General features: G+C 34.4%; 1 protein-coding gene across 1 annotated transcript in view; it reads right to left on the bottom strand.

Annotated features, from left to right (window-relative positions):
• The window catches only part of LOC145677017 (thrombospondin type-1 domain-containing protein 4-like), a 926,207-nt gene that overhangs the window by 18,197 nt on the left and 886,511 nt on the right, over window positions 1-21,499 (bottom strand). The window contains exons 9-13 of the mRNA XM_081747728.1: window positions 20,156-20,324; window positions 16,213-16,276; window positions 15,525-15,727; window positions 7,985-8,114; window positions 3,295-3,499 (exon numbers count right to left, since the gene is read on the bottom strand). Coding sequence (XP_081603854.1) covers window positions 3,295-3,499; window positions 7,985-8,114; window positions 15,525-15,727; window positions 16,213-16,276; window positions 20,156-20,324 — 771 coding nt within the window. The remainder of the gene's footprint in view (window positions 1-3,294; window positions 3,500-7,984; window positions 8,115-15,524; window positions 15,728-16,212; window positions 16,277-20,155; window positions 20,325-21,499) is intronic.

A 21,499-nucleotide genomic window follows, 5' to 3' on the forward strand; every position in this document is an offset into this window, starting at 1 on the left:
CAGTGCTGCTAGATACAAAAAATTTTGAAATTCGGTTAGGGAATTTTTTGTAAATTTTCATTCCTACATTTCCCTCAATAATTTCCCACCTGTTTTCAACACTGCAATGCAACGTACACCAAAAAATAGCCACATCCATTTTCTAAAAAACAAGGCCTTAACCATATCAATCTAATGAATAGTTTTTGAGCAATAAGTCACTAACTGGAAATGTAGGAATACGCCAAAAATGACCTGGGGCCGAAAGGAATAATCACACAATTTTGCTCGTATAGGTACAAAGAAACAAACGATTTGTAAATTACGAGGGCTTCGACTCAAGTTCTGTTGATTATTTCAATAATCTGCAACATAAATCAATAAATAATAGTTGCCAGAAAAAAAACAGACATTTGAAAAAAACATGAAAAAGAACGATGTTTTTTATTGAAAAAAAACTTCACAGAAAAAAAACCGTTTTTTTTACAACACTAGTTACAAATAAATTTTAAGAACCATTATATACTATATTCTAAAGCATTACACATGAACGTGAACACAACATTAAACATTATGAATTAAAATTGTGGAGCCTAAACTTCCTTTCAACTATAAAGACTATCTTTAGAGAACTTTTGAGTGAATTGAATATATATAAAGGCTGTTTATTGACTTTTAAATGTATTTTCGTCGTTTCGAAGAGAATGAAATAATTGAAAAATATTAAAAATAACTTTTCAGCACTTAAAAACATAATGTCTGACTGTTGGGCAGGACGTCTGTAAGATAGATGATATAGGGTCTACTGTTTGACGATTCGATAAAGAATTTATTGAGAACACTAGTTTTTACTTAGTTGTGCATATTGTAATCTTTGTAAGCATTAAAATTTTACACGCAATGACATTTTAGCATTTAAAGAAATATCAAACTGCAAAATAAACTGAATTGCTGATTTTGTATCACTAATATTTTAGTCTCAATTTGACATTGGCTCAGTGGTGGAGCGTTCACCTCCGGTGCTTTGGGTCCCTGGTTCGATCCCAGCTCGCATCGTGTGGACTTTGTGGTGGACAAACACCATGCTCGTGGGTTTTCTCAGGGTTCTCCCGTTTCCTCCCACTTTCTTCATTCCAACATTTCACTCATCTCTCATCATCACCGTCTCCTTTAGCATAACCGGCATAACCATGGGACGTAAAACTTAAAGATTTCATTTTTTTTTTCATTTTAATTTGACAGTATGTGATGTCTAGTTATATCCATTATACTAGTACAACGGGGAAAATTTACATTCCATTTAATATCATTGAACTTTACGTGAGAACAAAACGATATTTTTAATTAGTGCTCCATATTAAATATTTTATCGTCAAAACATGTAATAGCCCTCTTTTTTTTTACAGAACATATTTTTATGCGTTTGACCAGCGAAAAGTTTTTATTTTAAGTAAACTCAAACCATTGTGTCTGTAGTAGACATTTACTAAACAAAAACATTTCTTTATGGGCATTTTGTGTACGTATAGATTAAATTTTCAAGATATCGAATCCCGATCCTTACTTTAAATAGTAAAATATTTTGAAATACTTTTGTAATACAAATTTACAAATCGGATGTGTATAGTTGTTTGAATTTATCTGGCAAACTTTGTGTATTATTATATATCTTTTCGTATGTTTTTCGGTTTCTTCAACTTCATTTACTAAATTGTACGTTTCATACGTCTTTAAACAACAGAGTTTATGAAGAAGGATGGCCCTCTATTAACGTGAATGCACATCACTCTTTAAGCTTGTACCAGAAGCATTGTAGGTCTACAGTATGAACGTATGCATTTATTTCATAACAATTTCATATTAACATATCGTATTTCCGGCAACAATTAATTCGAAAGGATTTTCGATGGTTGAGGATGGTTCTTACCAGTTCTCCAATAGCCAAACGTTTTATTTAAAAACTAACGCAATACCAAGGTATATAGAGCGAGTATGAATGTTCACATCAGTAAGTACAAATTTTGTAACAAATTCAATCTTTCAAGGCAACAAATCCAACAGTTTATACATGCGCTCAATTCTAACTTTGAATGAATTGTGTACAAACGTAATTAAATGTTTTTAATCTTTTCCTTATAACTCGCACAGTTTCTGTATATATAAAAGAAGTTCTGAATGACTAACTGACTGAACCGGGCCCCTGCTTAAGCTCAAATATTCAAATTTGGAAAGTACGTAGAATTTGTGATCTAAGGTATCATTACCTCATTACCATTAAGGAAGTTATTATTATTATTATTATTATTATTATTATTATTATTATTATTATTATTATTATTATTATTTTGAAAATTCAATAGGAAAGAGAGGAAACAGAGGAGAACTTACAATATTAAAATGTCCATATTTTGGAATTTTTGAAAGGCAGAAGCATGAAATTCGGTATATGGATTTCTCATTTAAAATAATTAGACGAGTGTTTCAGTTTTTTTTAAATATTTAACCTAAAACAGAAGAAAATAGAGTAAGGTAGGAAAAAGGGATGGGAATCACAATTATTATAATAATATGATCTCCTACGGTTAGAGACGTGAAATTCGCATTTGGACTTCGCCATTAAAATTATTATTAAATATTTGGTTCAGTGTTTTTTTTTATCAAGAAAAGAAGAAAGGAGAATGGGAAGAAAAATGCGCGTAATAATAATTATTATAATGAGTCGAAGCTCAGAATTTCTTCAAGTTAGAGAATAAAATTTGGTATTTGGAGTTCCCACTTAAAATAATTACATACGTGTTTCAGCGTTTCTTTTCTTTTTTGTTATTTGACGTACTTCCGTGAGACATCCATACGAGACGTTTAATTTTGTAAGAAACTTTGCGATCAGACGAATTCTGGATAAATGGTGCAGAAGGAAAAACCCAAAATATTGCCCACAGTAACACATTGGGGGCATATTATAATATTAAATACGAATATAAAACGTAATGATATTGAATTGCAATAATGATAACAATTACAAAGTCTGATAAATAACCGTTCGTTTGCTATCCATCGACAGTAGCGACACTATTCGACAGTCTACTATGAACGATCTTTCCAACTACTATGCAAGTAACTAGAATATAGATACCTAGTTATCCGGAATGTACTACCTTTTATGGTACCATCGCAGCAAGGCAAGAACTACGTGCTTCCACTTTAGTTAGCTAATCGACCAGTGCTTAACCGATTCTATATTAGTAATAAACAATAAACTATAGTCGCATTTTTTTTAACTCTTTAGGGAATATAATAAGAATAAAAAACACTTACTTGACTCCATTCTCCAACATCCCATTTGGTACATGGAGGCATATGGCATTTTTGAACTTTAGGTAGAGTGGTTGGGGTGAGACAGGCTCCTTCGGTTACTTTCATTGTTAATACTGGTGAAATCTCTTGTTTACACACAAATTCTCGTTTCTGAATACCTTCTCCGCATGTCACTGAACACTCACTCCATGGTCCTGGAACCCAACTGAAAACAAAAAATGGTAATGACGGTCACGTGGTAGTATATGTAGAGTGAATGTAGTTTAACCATCGTTAAGAAAATATGAAAAGTAGATGTCTTGTTTACTCCTAATGAGACGATAGAGTTCGGCATAACATAATTAAAATATACTGTAACTCTATACAATTACAATCTATATATTTTTCTTAATGCTACTAGTAGTTTAGAATTACTATATGTCAGCATTTATGCGAACACGCGAAAATTTGCATCCGCACACATTTTCCGAACATATTCTACCACATTGTTTTGTGAATATATTGTCATATTTAAATATGTAAATGGTTAAATCTAGGTACACCGGGATTATATTTCTTATTATTGTGCAGGTAAGAGGACAGTAAGTTATAAAAAGATTTAGCCAGAGCAAATGTCCCCATTTTGGCATTTCAGAATATGGTAATTCTATATTGGTTGCTTGTGTGGTTTTTAGCTGTCAATATTTGAATATTTCCCTCGTAAATGACCGCTGCGACATTGTTTTGATTTGTTTTAGCGTTCCTTGTAGTAATGAGGCTATATGTGAGACGTGAGTCTACAGCTTAACGTGGGATCCGAACATGAACTTCCGCTGGAAATGGAACCGGGGTCTCCCACTCACAGGTGCGTATGCTAACTGCTTAGTCACGAGAAGGCTCTACATCAGTGGAGTCCAATTATAATGAGACTGAGGGCTATAACCGTCTTTGCTAGCAAAGTGGAGGGCCGCAGCTAATAATAATAATAATAATAATAATAATAATAATAATAATAATAATAATAATAATAATAATAATAATAATAATAATAATAATAATAATAATAATAATAATAAATTATGGTTGATATATATTTTTATTATTATTATTATTATTATTATTATTATTATTATTATTATTATTATTATACTACAAAAGAAAAATATAAAAATGTATTTGAAATATTACATTCAATGTGATAAATGAGGGTGACTAGGAGAGTTTACAACGGCTGGGATATCTACATCCAATCTTGCGGTTGCGAGCCGCAGAAGATGTAAAAGAGAAGAACCTTCAACACAGCTTCTGAAGCAATTCTTCACAATTTTTTCTGGTGAATTGGTATGGTTGGTTTGGTTTGGTTAATTGAAGTAATCGTTCCTTTCAGAAACGATGCCTTGCCTATAGCTACATTAACGACTTCAGTGTTGTCTTGGATGTCCAGGCCTTTTTGTTGTACAGAAACGCTAAATGGATGCCTTATTTCGAAAGAAGAGTGGAAACATTAAAAAAAATGAACATAAATGAAACTATTATCAGTAATAACAATCGTATGTCGTGAGAGCTTTGTGGGCCGCAGAAAATGGTTTGGCGGGCCGCCATTTGGACAGCTCTGCTCTACATACTCTTGCACACGGCTTTAAAACTGTGCAAGAAGGAGATTCCCCACGACATATTCCATGAACATTAGCTTTGTGCTAAAATGTATTCGATAGAAACCATATTTCATTGTATCTTACAATAAAAAATAATAATAATAATAAGTAGATGTTAGATTTGAGGACCGGGATAACAAAGGGACATCATCGTATCGAAAAAAAAAATGTGTGGAAAGATGTATCGAACAATCGTTGTTTGCAAGGACACGTTTCTCAGAAGTTCCCCAATTCGTGCTCCAAAGTGTAACCCGATTCGATTTGCAAATTACGTCGCCGTATTGCCAGTTGAAAATGCTTTTTAGACGCTGCTGCAAATACTTTGTAATCATTACCATTCACTGGTTTCCACGAGAAAAAACTGTTGAAAATTACTTGCTATAGTTTTATGATCGTGTTATGATTTTTGCTTTTCTATCTAATGGTGTGAGTGAAATTGTACTCATGAATAGCAATTAAGAAGAAGTTAAGCTAATGCCACTTTCATAATTTGTCCTCAAAGCTCTAATATCTGAAAACAAAATCAGACAGAAGTTCGTAACACAACTGTACGAAGTATTGTACTAATGATAATTATAAATATACACATGTTATCATGTGATGATTTTCTTTACGGGAGAGATACAGGTCTGTTAGTTCCATCCTTTGTTTCTCTGCACTACAATTATAGCTTACCAGTCCATCAAGAGTAGAAATCTGTGTATATTTGCTTAAAAAATATATCTAATATTGAACATGGATTTGTTTACGTGTGACGACCATTCATTCCGTTTACATTAATGAAACATGATGATTCTCTTGAAATGCTATCATAACTTTAATTTGCAATACATCATATCATGATCATAGTGTTCGATCCCTAAGGTCATACTTTGTATGTGCATTATCCGCCCGTCTCACTTGCGTTATTACTATTGTTCCAAGTTTTGATGTTGGTGATGCTATAGTGGCCTTAGTTTTTACCACTGAGTGAAAAAGGTAAGCTTTTATTTACCATGTAGATTAGAACTACGAAATAGTCTAACTTAGTGCCATTTGAAAAAAAAAATCAACTTTAAGTTGGGTTAGCTGGTGGCGTTACAGGATATGTCATACAAATATCCACCTGCTGATGTTTTCTTCGTACAAAATTAGCGTTTTTATTTTATTAGCTCGTACAGGAGTGAACACTGGACTCTTGCAAGTCTAGGTTTTGGGAAATAGAAAAGACTTTCGTATATTACGTGTACTTTCAATGGATACCTGTATATGAGTGAACTTTGTCTTGTTGCAAGTCCAGGTTTGGGAAATTGAATAGAAATTAATTGCAGTGCCAAGTATATACTCCGATATATACCTTTTCCGATGTCTATAAATATATATATATATTTTGTTCTACTACATACACTTTATATTATTTTGTAATTACTACTCGTATAAACATGTTATGCAACACTTCACTTTGATTGTTTTTCTTTGCTTCACTAATTTTTTGTTGTTATTTTTTTCTCTATTGAACACAATATTCTTATTATGGGTTATTTTTCTCTCAATTTTTTCACTACTGTTGTGATACTGAGAGATAATTGGAAAAGAAAAAAGAAAAAATCAGTTCATAGAAGTCTTGTTTACATAAAAGTCTTCTAAAAACATTTCATTTGCCATATCAGTACACTTCTTCTGTTTTTAAAAGCAAAGAAAATACATGTTGGAAGATCATTCTTGACGTTTTTCTTCTTTTGACAGACTCTGTGGTAGCTACGAGAGAACAGTGACAACAGATCCACAGCCCCAGTTGAAAAGTCAAACAGAGGTAGACGGCTCCATGAAAAAAAAAAAAAATAGGAAAACAGGGGAAGTATGTAGCGTATAGGAGGAAAGTGTAGCATTGTTGAAACATTAAACTAAAATACACAGGCAAAACAAGGAAGAAAACACGGAAAGAAAGTTGTGTGGAAGCAAGAAAGATAAAAGTAATCCTTTTCAACTGTAGAAAATGCATATTGGTTGTTATAAATGATTTCGAATATCAGAATTTATAAAACTAATTGGTATTATCGTAGAAATCCCGATGTTTAGTCAATTGTTTTACGTATTACAAATGAATAATGGAAATAAAGCACATTGAATCAGAGCACTTTATTACCTACAAGAAAATTCTACAGGTTTATTAATATACTCTATGCGATATATGAAAGAAGTCCTAAGTAAGTAATTGTCTCACTAATCAACGCTCAGGCCAAACCGCTTAAATTATAAACTTAAAATTTTGACAGGGCATAGGATTTTTGACGTAAGATACCACTAGGGAAGGATTTTCGGGAATTTGAGGTGCGAAAGGGAGAAATAAGGTTGTCAATTATTATATTAAAATGTCCATATCTCCGAATGAAGGTTAGAGACATGAAGTGTGATATAGGAACTTATTTAAACTGCATGATTCAGTGCTTTTATTTTTTAAAAAAATATTTGACTAGGAAGGGAAGAAAATAGGTGGGAAGAAAACAGTTGTGGGGATTAGAAATATTATAATAAGATGTCTATATCTCGAAATATTGTTCAAACCCAGAGGTACCAGTTTGGATTAAAGTGTAAATGAATATAAACAGATAATAGAAAGACAGTAACCATAATAAGGGAGCATTTGGGACAATAATATTTGTCTCAATTTAGTTCTTGAATGTCTATGTTTGGTTTCCTAAAGCTTCTGAAAACTAACGGTGTTGATGACTATTTTTTTAGTTACAAATTGCACTTCCGATATTACAATTACTGTGGTAAAAGTGCTATTTCCTTGTCTGTAGACTAGTTTAATTTGAGAACAGAATACAAGGAAATTCAACTATTATTCCTGCCTCGATGCCATATTAGTAGACAAATACCAACTAATCTTCAACTGTGTTAAAAACACATCAAGAATAACATTGTCAGCTTTCAATAGGTTTACCGGCATTCCTATACTACATGTGGTAACCAACAAGAAGTACCTAAGTAAAAAGTGACACAATAGAATGCTTTTCAACCCTACGTCTACTTTAATGGTATATTTCGTTAAAAAAAAATGCAACTATTCTTACCTAGCAGGACATGGTTTGGTATTACACCTTACTGTTTGAGGGGTTGGTTTCCCCTGATGCGCACATCTCCTGTCAGGAACTACAGCTTGGTTATGTTCTTTGACACACACAATCAAGGACGTTTGGATACCTAAAAATAGAAAAATAAATAATAAAAAACGAAAATTTTAAGTTTAACAGGCCATGATTACTCCATGTAGTGTAATGGAGACGAACGAGTTGCAAATTAATGATGAAAAAATGTATAGGAATAAATAAATGAGAGAATACCGTGAAAATATACGGATACAATTATATCAAGTACAATCCACATGGCCTGGGAATCGAACCAGTAATACTTTTCAACATAGATAAGCACTCTTAGCTTCACCGATAAGCATAGATAAGGAAAGAGATCAAATTCTTCATCCATTTATTCCTAGAAAATTCTTGATATTTGCGATAAAATAGAATTTACATTGTAGAGGGGATCATAGATTTTACATTAGAAACCGAGAAATTATTATAAATAAAGTTATTATTCAATTTGAAATTTGTAGTTCAATTCCGCTGTAGTTCAAACTCCGAGAGAATTTTCCGTAAGGATGTTATGCAACCAGGAAAGAATCACTGTCTAACAGGTTGCCTAACGGTCATGCAAACGTCGCTAGTAGTCAAAGAGCTGCACTACGATTTTTAGTTTCTTCTTTATTCTGCTTTTAATTGTTACTATGGATCGTCAATGGTTGAATTAATATAAACTAAAGAATATAAAATAAAGAGAAAAAGGAAAGGAAAGAGAAAAGGAACTCAAAACGTATAAATATTAACAATTAGTGCAATTATCACATATAATTTACCTATAAAATATGGTTTTTAAATTTTGACAAGAAAGATTCTTAATAAAACCCATTAAATACATTTTTGGCCCAATACATCGTGGATTTTAAGCTGCAGTTTCTTCCAAAATATTGTTAATTTCTCATCTTTTTGTTAGTTTTAAAATCAGAAATGTCTTGATTGCAGGTACCTCAGTGATACCAAACAGCTATAAAATTATACCTGAACACTACACGTCAAATCAAAGTTACCGTTGGAGACATTAGCGAACCAAACTGATCTGGAAAATTAATCAAAAAAAAAAAAATGTGGCATCGAATGTGTTAAATATTTTTTAAAATAAATATGGGCTATATTTTATTTGAATTTTATTTAAATTACATTTTTAAAATACTCTTTAAGTTACCGAAGATCAAAACTAGCATTTTATTACTTTCTCATAGGGATTTCATTTTTAAAAAAATAAAATAAAATAAAATAAAAAGGCGGGTTCTACTGGTATCAGAAGACTATTAAGAGTCATTGGAACATTCGTACAACCATTGGAGCATTTTAATTTAAACTTCTAATGAAACGAACGTACATCTGCGTAATATATGTGAATAATACTAAAAGATTTTTCAAAATACAAGAATATCATTAAATGTTGGTTTGAACTTCTCTCCCTACTATTAATATAAGAATTCCGTTCATTTATTCGGTGCCCATCGATAGGCCTAATCGATGCTGCTCGAATCAAGTTTCTCGAATGCAGAAGCAATGATCCTGCCAATCTGTGGAGGATAGAAGATAGTGTAGTAGGAAATGGCCTATACTGTGTGGATTGGTCTTACATGGTGGTCTGTGTATCCACCAACTGTGTTGGATTATGAAATGAAATCTTTCAGTTTAACATCCCCATAATTATGCCCGTTTGGCTAAGAGAGGCGATGATTAAGGCAAGAGAACGTGGAAGGAAACAGGAGTATCCGAGAAAACACACGGACACGATGTTGCCCACCACAAACTTACTTGGCCGGGTATCGAACCAGGGACCCGATGCATTAAAGGTAAGCGCTCTACCATGCTTCTATGTCGGATTAAAAACAAGAAGTTGGTTCTTAGCCCACTTTTCTAGTATGTTTTGTCCTCCATAATCTCGGTGTTGCATAAGGACGTAAAGTACAAAAACTGGAACTCAAATTCGAATACATACCTAGGTATAACCTACAAACTTGGCCATTTGTTTAACATGATTTTTAAAACGGAAACAAGGAGTAAAACAGAAGTATATTATTAGACAGTTTACTTCGGAACTGAAAGTGGCCGCTTCAGAGAGATATTACCCAGGGGTGGATAACTTAACGTAACTGTAACGTAACGAAAATAGCTCTCTGTAACAAAATTATTGGTTACTTAATTTCGGTAGGTACGAGATACAATACCAATTTTTGTTATAAGGAAATTACGTTATTCGAGGAGTAACGTTATTGTACCGTAACTAATTGAAAGAACGAATCTGTTTCGGGTATTTCTTGTCACGCTTGTGTGCAGAAAATCAAGAACTGATACTCACACAATATTATTACTGCACACAGATACTTATCAAAATGTGGAAACACCAGAAGAAAGTGCAACTTAACAGATTAATATGGCGTAGGACTACCTTTCGTCTTCAAAACAGTTCTGATGGGTCGTAGAATGGAATTATAGAGCTCATGATTTTTTGCAAAGCGAAATGTTAGACAATTCCACGTCCAGTACGTTACTACGTTTCGTTAGAAAGAATGGGGATGGAAATCTGTGCTAGATTCATGTCTCCGAAACAGACTACAGATGTTCAGGTCCTGAGATTGAGGAAGCTAGGGGAAGTGTTCAACTTCCTTCCGATGTTTCTCAAACTACGCCGCAATAGTTCCAGCTGTTTGAATGGGCGCATTATCATTCTGCAATATGGCGTCATTGCCCAGGAACGACAGTGATCCATAGGATGCAGATAGTACCCCAAAATGGCAACATGATCACGGGTAGTAACGTGACTCGTAAACGTAATAATATTGCGGTTCATAGCGTTACAGAGCTGTCGCATCGTCATGTTTCACGGTTGGGCTGAGACACTGCAGATCATACGCTTCCTTCGACGTCCCCCACACATAAGCACGTTTTCTAATCCGACCATATCACGCATTTCCAGTTGTAAGCGATACATATGGAACGTTCGCGGCATCATTGGTGTCGTTCTAAAGCATGATGGTCCCTTATTAGCGATTTCGCCCGAGGAATCCTATCCTGTATGTCTGTCATGTAATTCGAGGCGGACTGTGGTTGTCAATACAGACTATGGAAGTGCTGCTTGAGTTCCTCTGTCAGTTGCACCACAGCCGCACGACAGTTCTGAGTGACAGTGCTCTTAAATTCTCGGAGGGATCTGTCACTCAAGGTTTTCTTTCGACTACTGTTCCTCTCCGCTGATGTGGTTTTACAGTGATTTTGTAGGCCATCATTACCTTGGACAGTGTCCCTCACAACACACCCAACACACTAGCGACTTTCATCACGCTCGCACCACACAATCAAGAGCCAACAACTTGCTCTTTCTGGAAATCAGAGACGTAACCCATTTTAGACGGTTAGCATCTGCTCAGTTCACTGTACACTGCCATTCAACTATTCCTCTCGTAGTACTGAGTTTGCCCTAACACACCACTACCAACAACAAGGCGCTGCAGTCGCCGCCTGATCATTGCCAACCCAGACGTGTTTCTAACTCCAGGTGTCTCCATTAAATTGACAAATATCTGTATATAAGAAGGCTAAAAGACATATTGGATAGTTCCAGCAACGGAAAACATAGATAAAGTCTGACTGAATACTTCGTCAACTAGACAACTTTTTGAAAATGTTGAATGAAAGAATCTGTTAAGGTACGAAGCAAAAGCGTGAGATTTGTGTTAAGCAATAAGAACAATGCACATGGCATAATGGACTAATCTGATCAATATTAGAGCAACGAACGTTTGCATTCCTTGATTACACTCTGTAGCCTTTTAGAAATTGAGTCTCCACTGGGAATTAAACCTGGGAGCATATGAGCATAGCATAAAGCCAGTATATTAAACAATCGATTAAACTGGGTAAATGGATAAACTTTGTAAATAATGCACTTTCATTATTATATACATTTATATATATGTATACATAGAGAGATATCAAATTAGTATTTTTTTAAAAAAAATCTCCTTTTCTCCCTCCTCTGTGATTGTAATATTCCATATCTGCATTTCAGAATCTGGTGCTTTAATAATGAAAGTAATGGCTCAACGGGGAGTATAGGTCACTATGTTTCAGGTGTAATAGCTAAGGCTTAATGTCGATTTACGTATAAATTTAGCTATAACAACAACAGTTCTATCAACAACAGAGAACAAGCGTGGTGAATCAACTGTGTCACAAGGGATTTTGTGGTAAGCCTGGGATTTCTCTCAGATTTCCTCCATTTCGCGGAAAATAATGCCCGCAGGTTTGTTTCAACGTTCACTAACATAAATATATTTATTCAACACACTTCTACCATACAGAAAATCTAATTTTATTTTTAAAAAGAATATTGCTAAATATGATTTTCAAAACAACTTTTTTTTTGTAAAATCAATGTTTAATAACTGTAAGTAAATACAAAAAAAATAATAATTGCATACAGTTATATAATTCAACATATCTGTCAATTGCACTGGAGTTTTACTTGTGATTGTTGTGAATAATTGATTTAACATACTTCGCTGTACATGTTATTTGTTGATCTTAAACATTATATATCTTTTATTTTCTTTGTTTTATTATTTACCGTATTTTTACAATTGAGCTATTTTAGAATATTACTTAAAATTACAGTCTTTCTATTATTATTAGGCTGTGCAAAAAGGTATTAATCTTTGACAGTGTGACATATTCACATTTTTTTTTTTAATGCCTCTATCATTTTATCTATTTTCAACTCTAAAGTAACTTTATATTGTGCTGAGTGTTAATTTATTGAATATTTTGCAAATACTTATGTCGTATAGACATTCAAATTGCAAAACATGCTCAAAATCAAATTAGGATGTCCGAGGCTGATGATTATCTGAAAATTTGGAATTGTGTCGTATCTGTAAAGTCATGAGGACAACGTTTAAGGAGATTGGTTGATTAGAATTTGACGTCCTTTTCAGCAGCAAGGCTATATGAGACGTGGATCTAGTGTTTAAGTGAGATTCGTTCTAACCATATGAGCTCCCACTGGGAATAGAACTCGGGTCTCCTGCTCCAAAGATGCATATGTTAACTATATGACTAACTTGTAAGAGTGAGCACGGCCCTATATACTTTCAACCGTAAATGGAATTGTATAGTAAATAGGGTTACTATCAGACTTTTATTGTGAATTTAAGTAAAAAAAAAAAAAAAAAAAAAAGATGCTCTAACTAAAGTTATTAGTGCAGAAGTTTTGCAAAAGTGGTGAGTTTTTTTAAAAGGACTGTAAGTACTTTAATGTTTTTTCTTATCAAATAACAACAAACAAAAATACAAAATAAATACTGGAAACGATGGTTAACGACTTCTGTAATAAGAAATCTAAAAGTTACCATAACAAAAAATACTTTTTTTAAAAACCAAACTAGCGCAGTCTGACTGTTATAGCTTTACACTACCCTTCATTTTCTTAGACTACTCACAGATCTTTTTTCTTTCTTTCTTTCTTTTCTTTTTTTTTTCTTTTTTTTTTTAACAAACCCTTTTCCATAGAATATGGAAACATCCTATACACATTTCCCAGGGAAGTGGTCCCTAGACTAATGAAACTAATTTCTATTTCGTAAAACTTATGTAGATAATTGGCCGATATCATCGCACAGATGAAATGAGCCTGGCGCGCTTGTTTATCGGACACTTCTAATTTCTTAGAGGCCCATATTGTGATGAACCCCTGTGAAATCGATGGTTTCTTGAAGATTATCAAGAATACTCAGACCTCAGAAAGCGCTTAGTACTACCTAATAATATTAATGAGATTTCCGGGGGGTAGACCTATTTTCAGTGACGGAATTACCGCTTTTATTCGTAAGGTTGATATACCTATAGTTAACGTTCTCTGAAGATCATTGTTTTAGTGTTTACCTAGCATATTTTATAATTTCTGTTTCGAATTATTTTCTTCTTATATGTTTTCTATTTTGCTTTATTCTTCTTTTAAGATTTTTCCATGGTTTTGATATTTGGGTACTTCTTTCCTATTATTTTGTCAAACTTACGATTTAAACCTTTCTTCACGTCTTATTTTTCACCTTCCTTTATAAGCAGGATGAACTGTCTATTAGCTTTATCATGATGGAGACTAATGGCTTCGCTGCTGATGTTCCCATTAATCAATCGAAATATTCTCCCATCTTAAGAGACCCCAGCACGACGAAATTAAAATACCGCAAATTTTACAGTAATTATGTGATATCTTCAAATAGATAAAAGATAATCGAAAAGTGGAACAAGAGCTCGCTAGACAATATTATTTTACATGAGGTACCGTTATCGCGACTCACTTATTTGCTTTCGATTTCCAGCCGTATTTTCGCGTTTCTGAATGGCTGCAGCGGTACCTCATGCAAAATAATATTGTCTAGCGCGCTCTTGTTCCACATTTCGATTATCTTTTATCTATTTGAAAATATCACATAATTACTGTAAAATTAGCTATATTTTAATTTCGCAGTGATTAGGCCATTTCTTTCATTCTTCATTTTTTGGTTTCGAATAGTGGTCTATGTCGAAAGACATACCTGTATATGAAGTTCCGAGTTCTGTGTTAGAACTAAAGAAAAGGATTGCATTTTTTCTTCATAAATTGGTATAAATGCCTGTGTTTTTCAAGCTCTAACAAATTATTTATGATAATTAAATAATTACTTTGTTAAAGATAAAACATTTTTTTCTAATTTTAAGATTTAACTTTGAAAGACAACTTTACTTCCTCATATGTATTAAGGACGTAGTAATCATATTACGCGAAATATTCCGTAACAAGATTTCTATCTGTACAATGCAATGTATTGTTCGTCTTGAAACATAGAGAACACACACATTTTCACAATAGACACTGAAACAGAGAAATTCCATTTCGTCTGTTTCTCAACAAGTCTCTTCCATGTTTGTCAGTTCATTTGCACGAGATCCGTGCACAGGAAATCAAATTATTTGCAAAGCTTCTGGAGGAATATACAGTACGTGCGAGAAGACAAATGACTAAAGCAGAAGCCAGTTAGTTTCGTCTATCTGGTCTTGAAGTAATCCTTACACGCATTTGCTTGTCGTTGCTTAAACTGTTGAAAATAGTATTTTAAAGTATCTCGAGTTAATGCTTTTCTCTCTCTTTCTTTCACTTCTTTTGTCTTTTCATTTATTCACATTACTTGTTACCTCTCTTTCTATCTCAAGAGCATTTTAATGTCCTTTTGGTAAGAAATTAGCTTGGAAAGAAAAGGAGCTAAGGGGAAGACATTTTTGTGGGCAGCAGAAACTCTTTAAAATTCACTCAGAGACATAACATTTTTCCTCTTCAATAGCGTGGAGAAGAGGGCAAAGAAAAGAAAGGAGTATTGCCTGACTTTCTATACAACAACTTAAAAAGAGTGTCAAAAGGAGAGAAGAAATGAAAGAAAGTTTTTTTTTTTTAAAAAAAAGCGAAAAGAAACAAGTAAAATTCAGTTACCTCCTCCACAGGATTTTGAACATTCTGTAAATCCCGAGAGTTTCCAAGTGAACTTTCTTCTTCGTCCCCGGCCCCTCACTGGTTTGCTCTCGTCCCCGGCTGTCGGAGGCGCAGCAGCATTCGGTTGGTTTGGATGATAACCACGAATTTGAGAGTCAGTTCCCAAAACACCACTGCCGTAAGGATAAGCTGGATTTCCTGTCCTGTGATTTTTTTTTCGAAATGAACAAGGAAAGCTCATTAAAACAAACTTGACAGAATTTAATCTGATAATATACATTTACTCTTAAGATATTGAAATACATCCAACACCAAATTTTCTTTACACGAAATATGAAGGCTGTTTGAGTTTTACTGTCAGAATTAAGGATTGAGATCTCTATTAAGAATTTGTAGTTTTTTTTAAGTTACATCAACAAAATAGAAAGTTAAATTTATAATACTAACGTATTAATCAATGCTGAATTACTGTTATGTGTCACCAAACGATAGTGCATACATAAAATTCTGGACATATCGTAAATTTACTATCGATATAAGCAATATTTAGGACTCCCAATAGTCAATACGATCGTACCGGTTCTTAACACACAACTTAAAGAAATGTTTCACACACGTTTTAATACACATAATATATATACACTTTATTTTAGTATATATACATACGTACTTTATCTTATTTACTTACCGCCTGGAGTCAGCACCATCGAAAAAGGGGCCGTCCTTCACAGTTACGTCATCCGATCGTGGAGCTGGAATAATGTAATGAAATAGATATTACTGAACAACAGAGATCGTTTTCGTATATTCTTTTTATAATAAATATAATTTATTATTTCTTAACAACTGCAGAACGAATGGATGAATATGAGTGGGACTCTCAGCAAAGAGAACATTTTTGAGCGGCTATTTACTGGAACAATATTCCATGTTATGATCTTTTTGGTTCCAACATTTTATCTACATCAAACAAAACTGTACTTGAATGAGTCTAGTTCCTGATTTACGGACGATAGTATATGAATGGATATACCTTTGCTGATAATTTTAAATTATATACTTTTAAGTGATGGGAGCGAGGTGCAGATTTTTCAACAGAAAAACAATTTAATCCTGCATGATAATGCCTAACCACGAATCGTGTCCCTCATTATATTTTGAACGTTTATCAAATAACTCTGGAGGCTGGCATTCTGCCTGGGAAAATATTATTTATCCTGTTAAACGTGAAAGGATTCCGACTGAAATGACTTCATCTTTGATTCACTGATCTCCACTAACTAAAACTCTTACAGGATAATTTCGGTGCAGTAGAAACCACATGGAACAAGATATATCAGTATTTGCTTAACAATTGTTTCTCATATGCTCAAATAGAAGTATACACTGATAATAGCAGAGAATCCATATGATACAATCCAATACAATAATACAATCGAAGTCTCGAAAATCTGAGAGTAGTAAACTGAGTTTATATCAATCCACAACGTTAAGATAAAGGGTGTTCCAAGTGGAGTCTGAGTGGAAGTATACCCTACTTATTTACGATCAAGAGTGAAATACAAGCATAAACTGATAACAAGTTAATAGAAAATTAATGTATAACAAAGTTGTGTATAGTCAGCAAAAGTATGGTAAGGGGCTAAGATTTAAATTTAACTTTATTTAAAACATGTCAATGTACCTATTAACACATTTTAGTAGTATCTTTATGAAGTGCACACCAAATGAACATGCCATTTTGTGTTAAAGTCCACATTTTTTTTCAATTCAGGAAGGCAACTGCGGCGTCAAATATCCTATCCTTCGTCTCTAAACAGTGCAGGTTTTGTTTACTAAGTGGCAACACTTGAGTCACAGTGCCTGCATGAGTAAGATATGTTCCTGATACTATCCGGGAACATGAAATTCTCGGTTGAAGAGCAACGGGTAATTGTGAAATTCCTCACCGCAGCTGAACGTTATGCAGCCGAGATTCATCGCCATTGGAGGGTGTGTAGTGATAGTGCTCTTGCAGAAAACACTGTTAGGAAGTGAGTGCATGAGTTCAAGACAGAGCAAACGAGTGTGAGAGATGAACAGAGGCCTGAACGTCCAAAAACAACATCAACTGACGCTAACATTGAACGTGTTGAAAATATCATCATAGAGAACAGGCGTGTCACCACATAGGAAATTTGTGATACACTGGGCTAACAAGAGGAACAGTAGAACAGATAATTACAAATAAACTAGGCCTAAGGAAAAATTCTTCTCGCTAGGTTTCACGAATGCTTAATGACGATCAAAAAGACGCAAGAGTTCGATCAAATGTTGCAAATTTGACACGCTTCAGAAGAGAGGGACGCAATTTCTTGCAAAATGTTCATAGATCATCATAGATTCCATTATTTAACCCAGAAAAGATGCAGTCGATGCAGTGGAAACACACAGATTCACCCCCCCCCCCTTAAAAAAAGTCATCAGGCGACATCCAATGAGAAGGTCCTGTATGCTACTTTCTGGAATTCTCAGGGAGCGGTATTGCCCACGCTGTTCGGAAAGGTCGTACAATTATGGGTGAATAATTATGTACACTTTTGGATACATCTTTTTTGTCAAAAATGACTGAAAAATGGCTACAAATGGCAAATGACAATTTCATCCTCCACATAGACAATGCACTGCCACACCGTGCTAATGTTGTGACTTCATTCTTGGCTGACCACGGTATTGAATTTCTGCTGTACCTACTCTATTAACCAGATTTATCCATGAGTGGCCTCTGGTTGTTCCCAAATCTCAAGGTTTCTCTTCGTAGACGCCATTTTGTCAGTAGATCATCCCTAGGAAGTACTATTTTCCAGTATCTGAAATATAGCCCCAAAGATGACTATACCGAATGCTACACAAAATGACGGAACGATGGCAACTGTGTATCAGTAAAGAGGGAGAGTATGTTGAAAAATAGATACAGGTTAGTTCCCTGAAGTTCCTTGTTTTTAGAAATTAGAACTAAACGACACGTACTTTTGGTCTGCACCTCGTACATTTTAGTGCCAGCTTTCACATCTGGTAACATGATTATGGAGCGTATATAAGTTCGGTCACCAATGACGTAGGGAGTAGTGAGCGATGTGATTAGTCTACTTTTTATTTATATAAGTTAAGCCTATTGTCGGAACGAATCAAATATGGAGATTACTTGGCGTGATGTACGAGGGCTATTTGTTTCAGTCTTCATTAAGCCACCAGAGGAGAACAACGTGAGATATCAAAATTTGTATAAGACAAAGCTGTTTATTGGACATCGCCCATCCCCCACACTGTTAAACAGACCTTGTAGTTCAATCTTTGGGGAGTAGCGAACTTGTAAACATATGATGTGCAATGGAAACGTCCGCCAATTGTAAGTTCAATCTATCTTTGTGGAGTAGCAATCTTAGGAACATATGGAGCGCAGTCGAAACGCCTGCCAATTGTAAATTATGTGATGTAATTCAATTTCCTCATTCGGAAGGGCATAATACAGTCGGAATTCATCGTTGAATGAGTAAGAATTACAGCTGTAACTTTATAAGTGATGATTGAACATTAAAAAAACTTACTGACGTACTATATTAAACTTTTTTGGACTAACTTAAAAAAAAAAAAAAAAAACAGTTGACGTATTGCACATTTTTGGGGTAAGTTTTCACATAACTGAACCAAATCATATAGTCCCTGCGTCCTTATATTTCCTACTTGTTTAAGTGAGTAGAAGACAACGAACTAAACTGGAAACGCAGTAGGTCTATTATTTCCATTTGGCCGCTCTATGACGTAGAAGCACGCTTTTACGATTGGAGAAGCGGCAGAGAGAAAACAGGTAGGGAAAGAGACGAAGTAAGAGAACGAAATACAACAAGTGTTAGCGTTGTACTAGTAGTAATGGATCTACGAGTAGTGCATCTGCAAAAGTATCGACTGCGCAATCGATTATCTTGTTTGCCTGTAACCAATGAATTTTTCGACACCAAGTTTTCTGTCTGCTCCTTGTATTCTCTGTGTAATTTACTGAGAATATGATTAACAAACTGTAACGCCATACAGCATCCAGTTGTAACTGATTGAAGAAGCCGAACGTAAAACTGTCAATAAATGGGTATATTCATTTGTCGGGGTATTTTAGACGCAGAAAAAAGAACTCATTCACCGTACAGAAAGAAGCAAGATGGAAAATATAATTAATAAGTATTCATATAATTTTGCATTTACTTCATTCACTTTTTTATCATAATAACATGGGTATATTTATTTTCTGTATCATAGATAAAGTTTCCTAAGTTTAATAGAGAAAACTAAAACATTGATCTCGTAAATGCTTAATTTATCAATCATATTTTTTAAAATATAAAACGTTGTCTATATTTCTGTATTTCATAACCAACCAAAGATAGCCAGAATTTCCCCACTACTTTAAATTTTTAAAATGTACACAAAATTAAATTATACAATAAACATAATCTTACGTAAAATACTCTCATGTAAAATACTTAATTCCTTGTTTCAAATGGCCAACACATTCTTCATTTTAATTAGCTATGTAGTTTCTAATAAATATGATTAATGGCTTCATTAAGCCTTGTAAGCAAAGCGAAAATTGTAAATACCTGCTCTGGAAGGATTAGCTGGATGCTCCACTTTAGTCGGCGTCGCACTTGCATGGTTCGTAATTGCTCCACGAGATCTGCTCCCTGTTCCAATAGGTATCTTGGGATCATCTCCCAGTGGTAACATGTACTCATATTTGATGCCAGGGTTGGGTTGCTGGTAGATAACCTACAAGTAATTATTGGATAATTATGACCTCATTTTAATCTTTTTCCAGGTCAAGTGAAAGGAAGAAAATCATAGAATAATGAAATATAGGTTCAAGTATAGGAGAAAAATTTTGTTGATTACAGCGAAAGCGTTGTACTACTCTTGTTACATAATCTGGTTAAATTATTCAGAGGTTGATTCAGTTATATTGAGCCAAATTCAATGTGCAAACAGTACTGCGCATATGCAACCCCACCTCCGTGAGATTGCCACGAGGCAAGCACCAGTATCTCGTTAGTCACGCAATAGTGCAGTGTGGTCGATCGTAGACTAATGCAGCTGAAACTGAACAGATTATATATATAAACAATGTTGGAAAAGTATCTAACCTTCTTTGTTTTTGGGAAAACTACATGGCACAGGTTGGTCAAATTTTGCGTCGTGGGGAGAGGGACCATGATGTCTTTAGCCTGTAGATGGTGTTACTTTCAATTGCGTCTGCTGTTCTGAAGGAGTGTTATATTAAATGCGTGTAAGCTCGGCGTGGGTCTAAAAGTAAAGTAGTATATGAATAGGACTCAAAAACAAATCCACAATCGATTCAGTGAACACATCCGATCTCTCTACGGCCATACAAGGTTCGTAAAGATCCAGAAATGTTCGCTAGGTGCATAGCAAAATCAAAGCAATGTTGATTCTGTTCTTTGATTGCCATGGCAATGTGTATTATTAATATGTACAGGTACAAAGACTTCTCTTTAGACCTTTTCCATCACCTATGTGACACTCTTTGTCGGAAAAGACCAGATCTGTGGAACTTAAAGTCCGGGACACTACACCAGGGTAATCATTCCATTTATACAGTTCATGTGATTGTCCCTTTCAACACAGCTCATTTCGATGGTTCGTCAAGTTTCTTACTCTCCGAATATAGCCTCGTGAGACTTTGGACTGTTCCCAAAAATCAAAAAAAGTATCAGAAAGAAACTTGCTTTCGCATCTAAGAAGAAATCTGACAGCTGCTCTCGAAGCACCTCCCGATGAGGGGTTCCAATCATATTTCGAGCAGTGGATAGACAAAAAAAAAAAAAAAAAAAAAAAAAACTCTGTGTGTGTAAGAGGGAACTAGGTTGAAAGAGATTAGGAGGACATGTGAATGTATTGGTTTTCAGGGACCATGGTTGTCGGATACT

The sequence above is a fragment of the Thermobia domestica genome, chromosome 2 (genome assembly GCF_964235325.1).
Source record: "Thermobia domestica chromosome 2, izTheDome1.hap1.1, whole genome shotgun sequence".
Classification (NCBI taxonomy): domain Eukaryota; kingdom Metazoa; phylum Arthropoda; class Insecta; order Zygentoma; family Lepismatidae; genus Thermobia; species Thermobia domestica.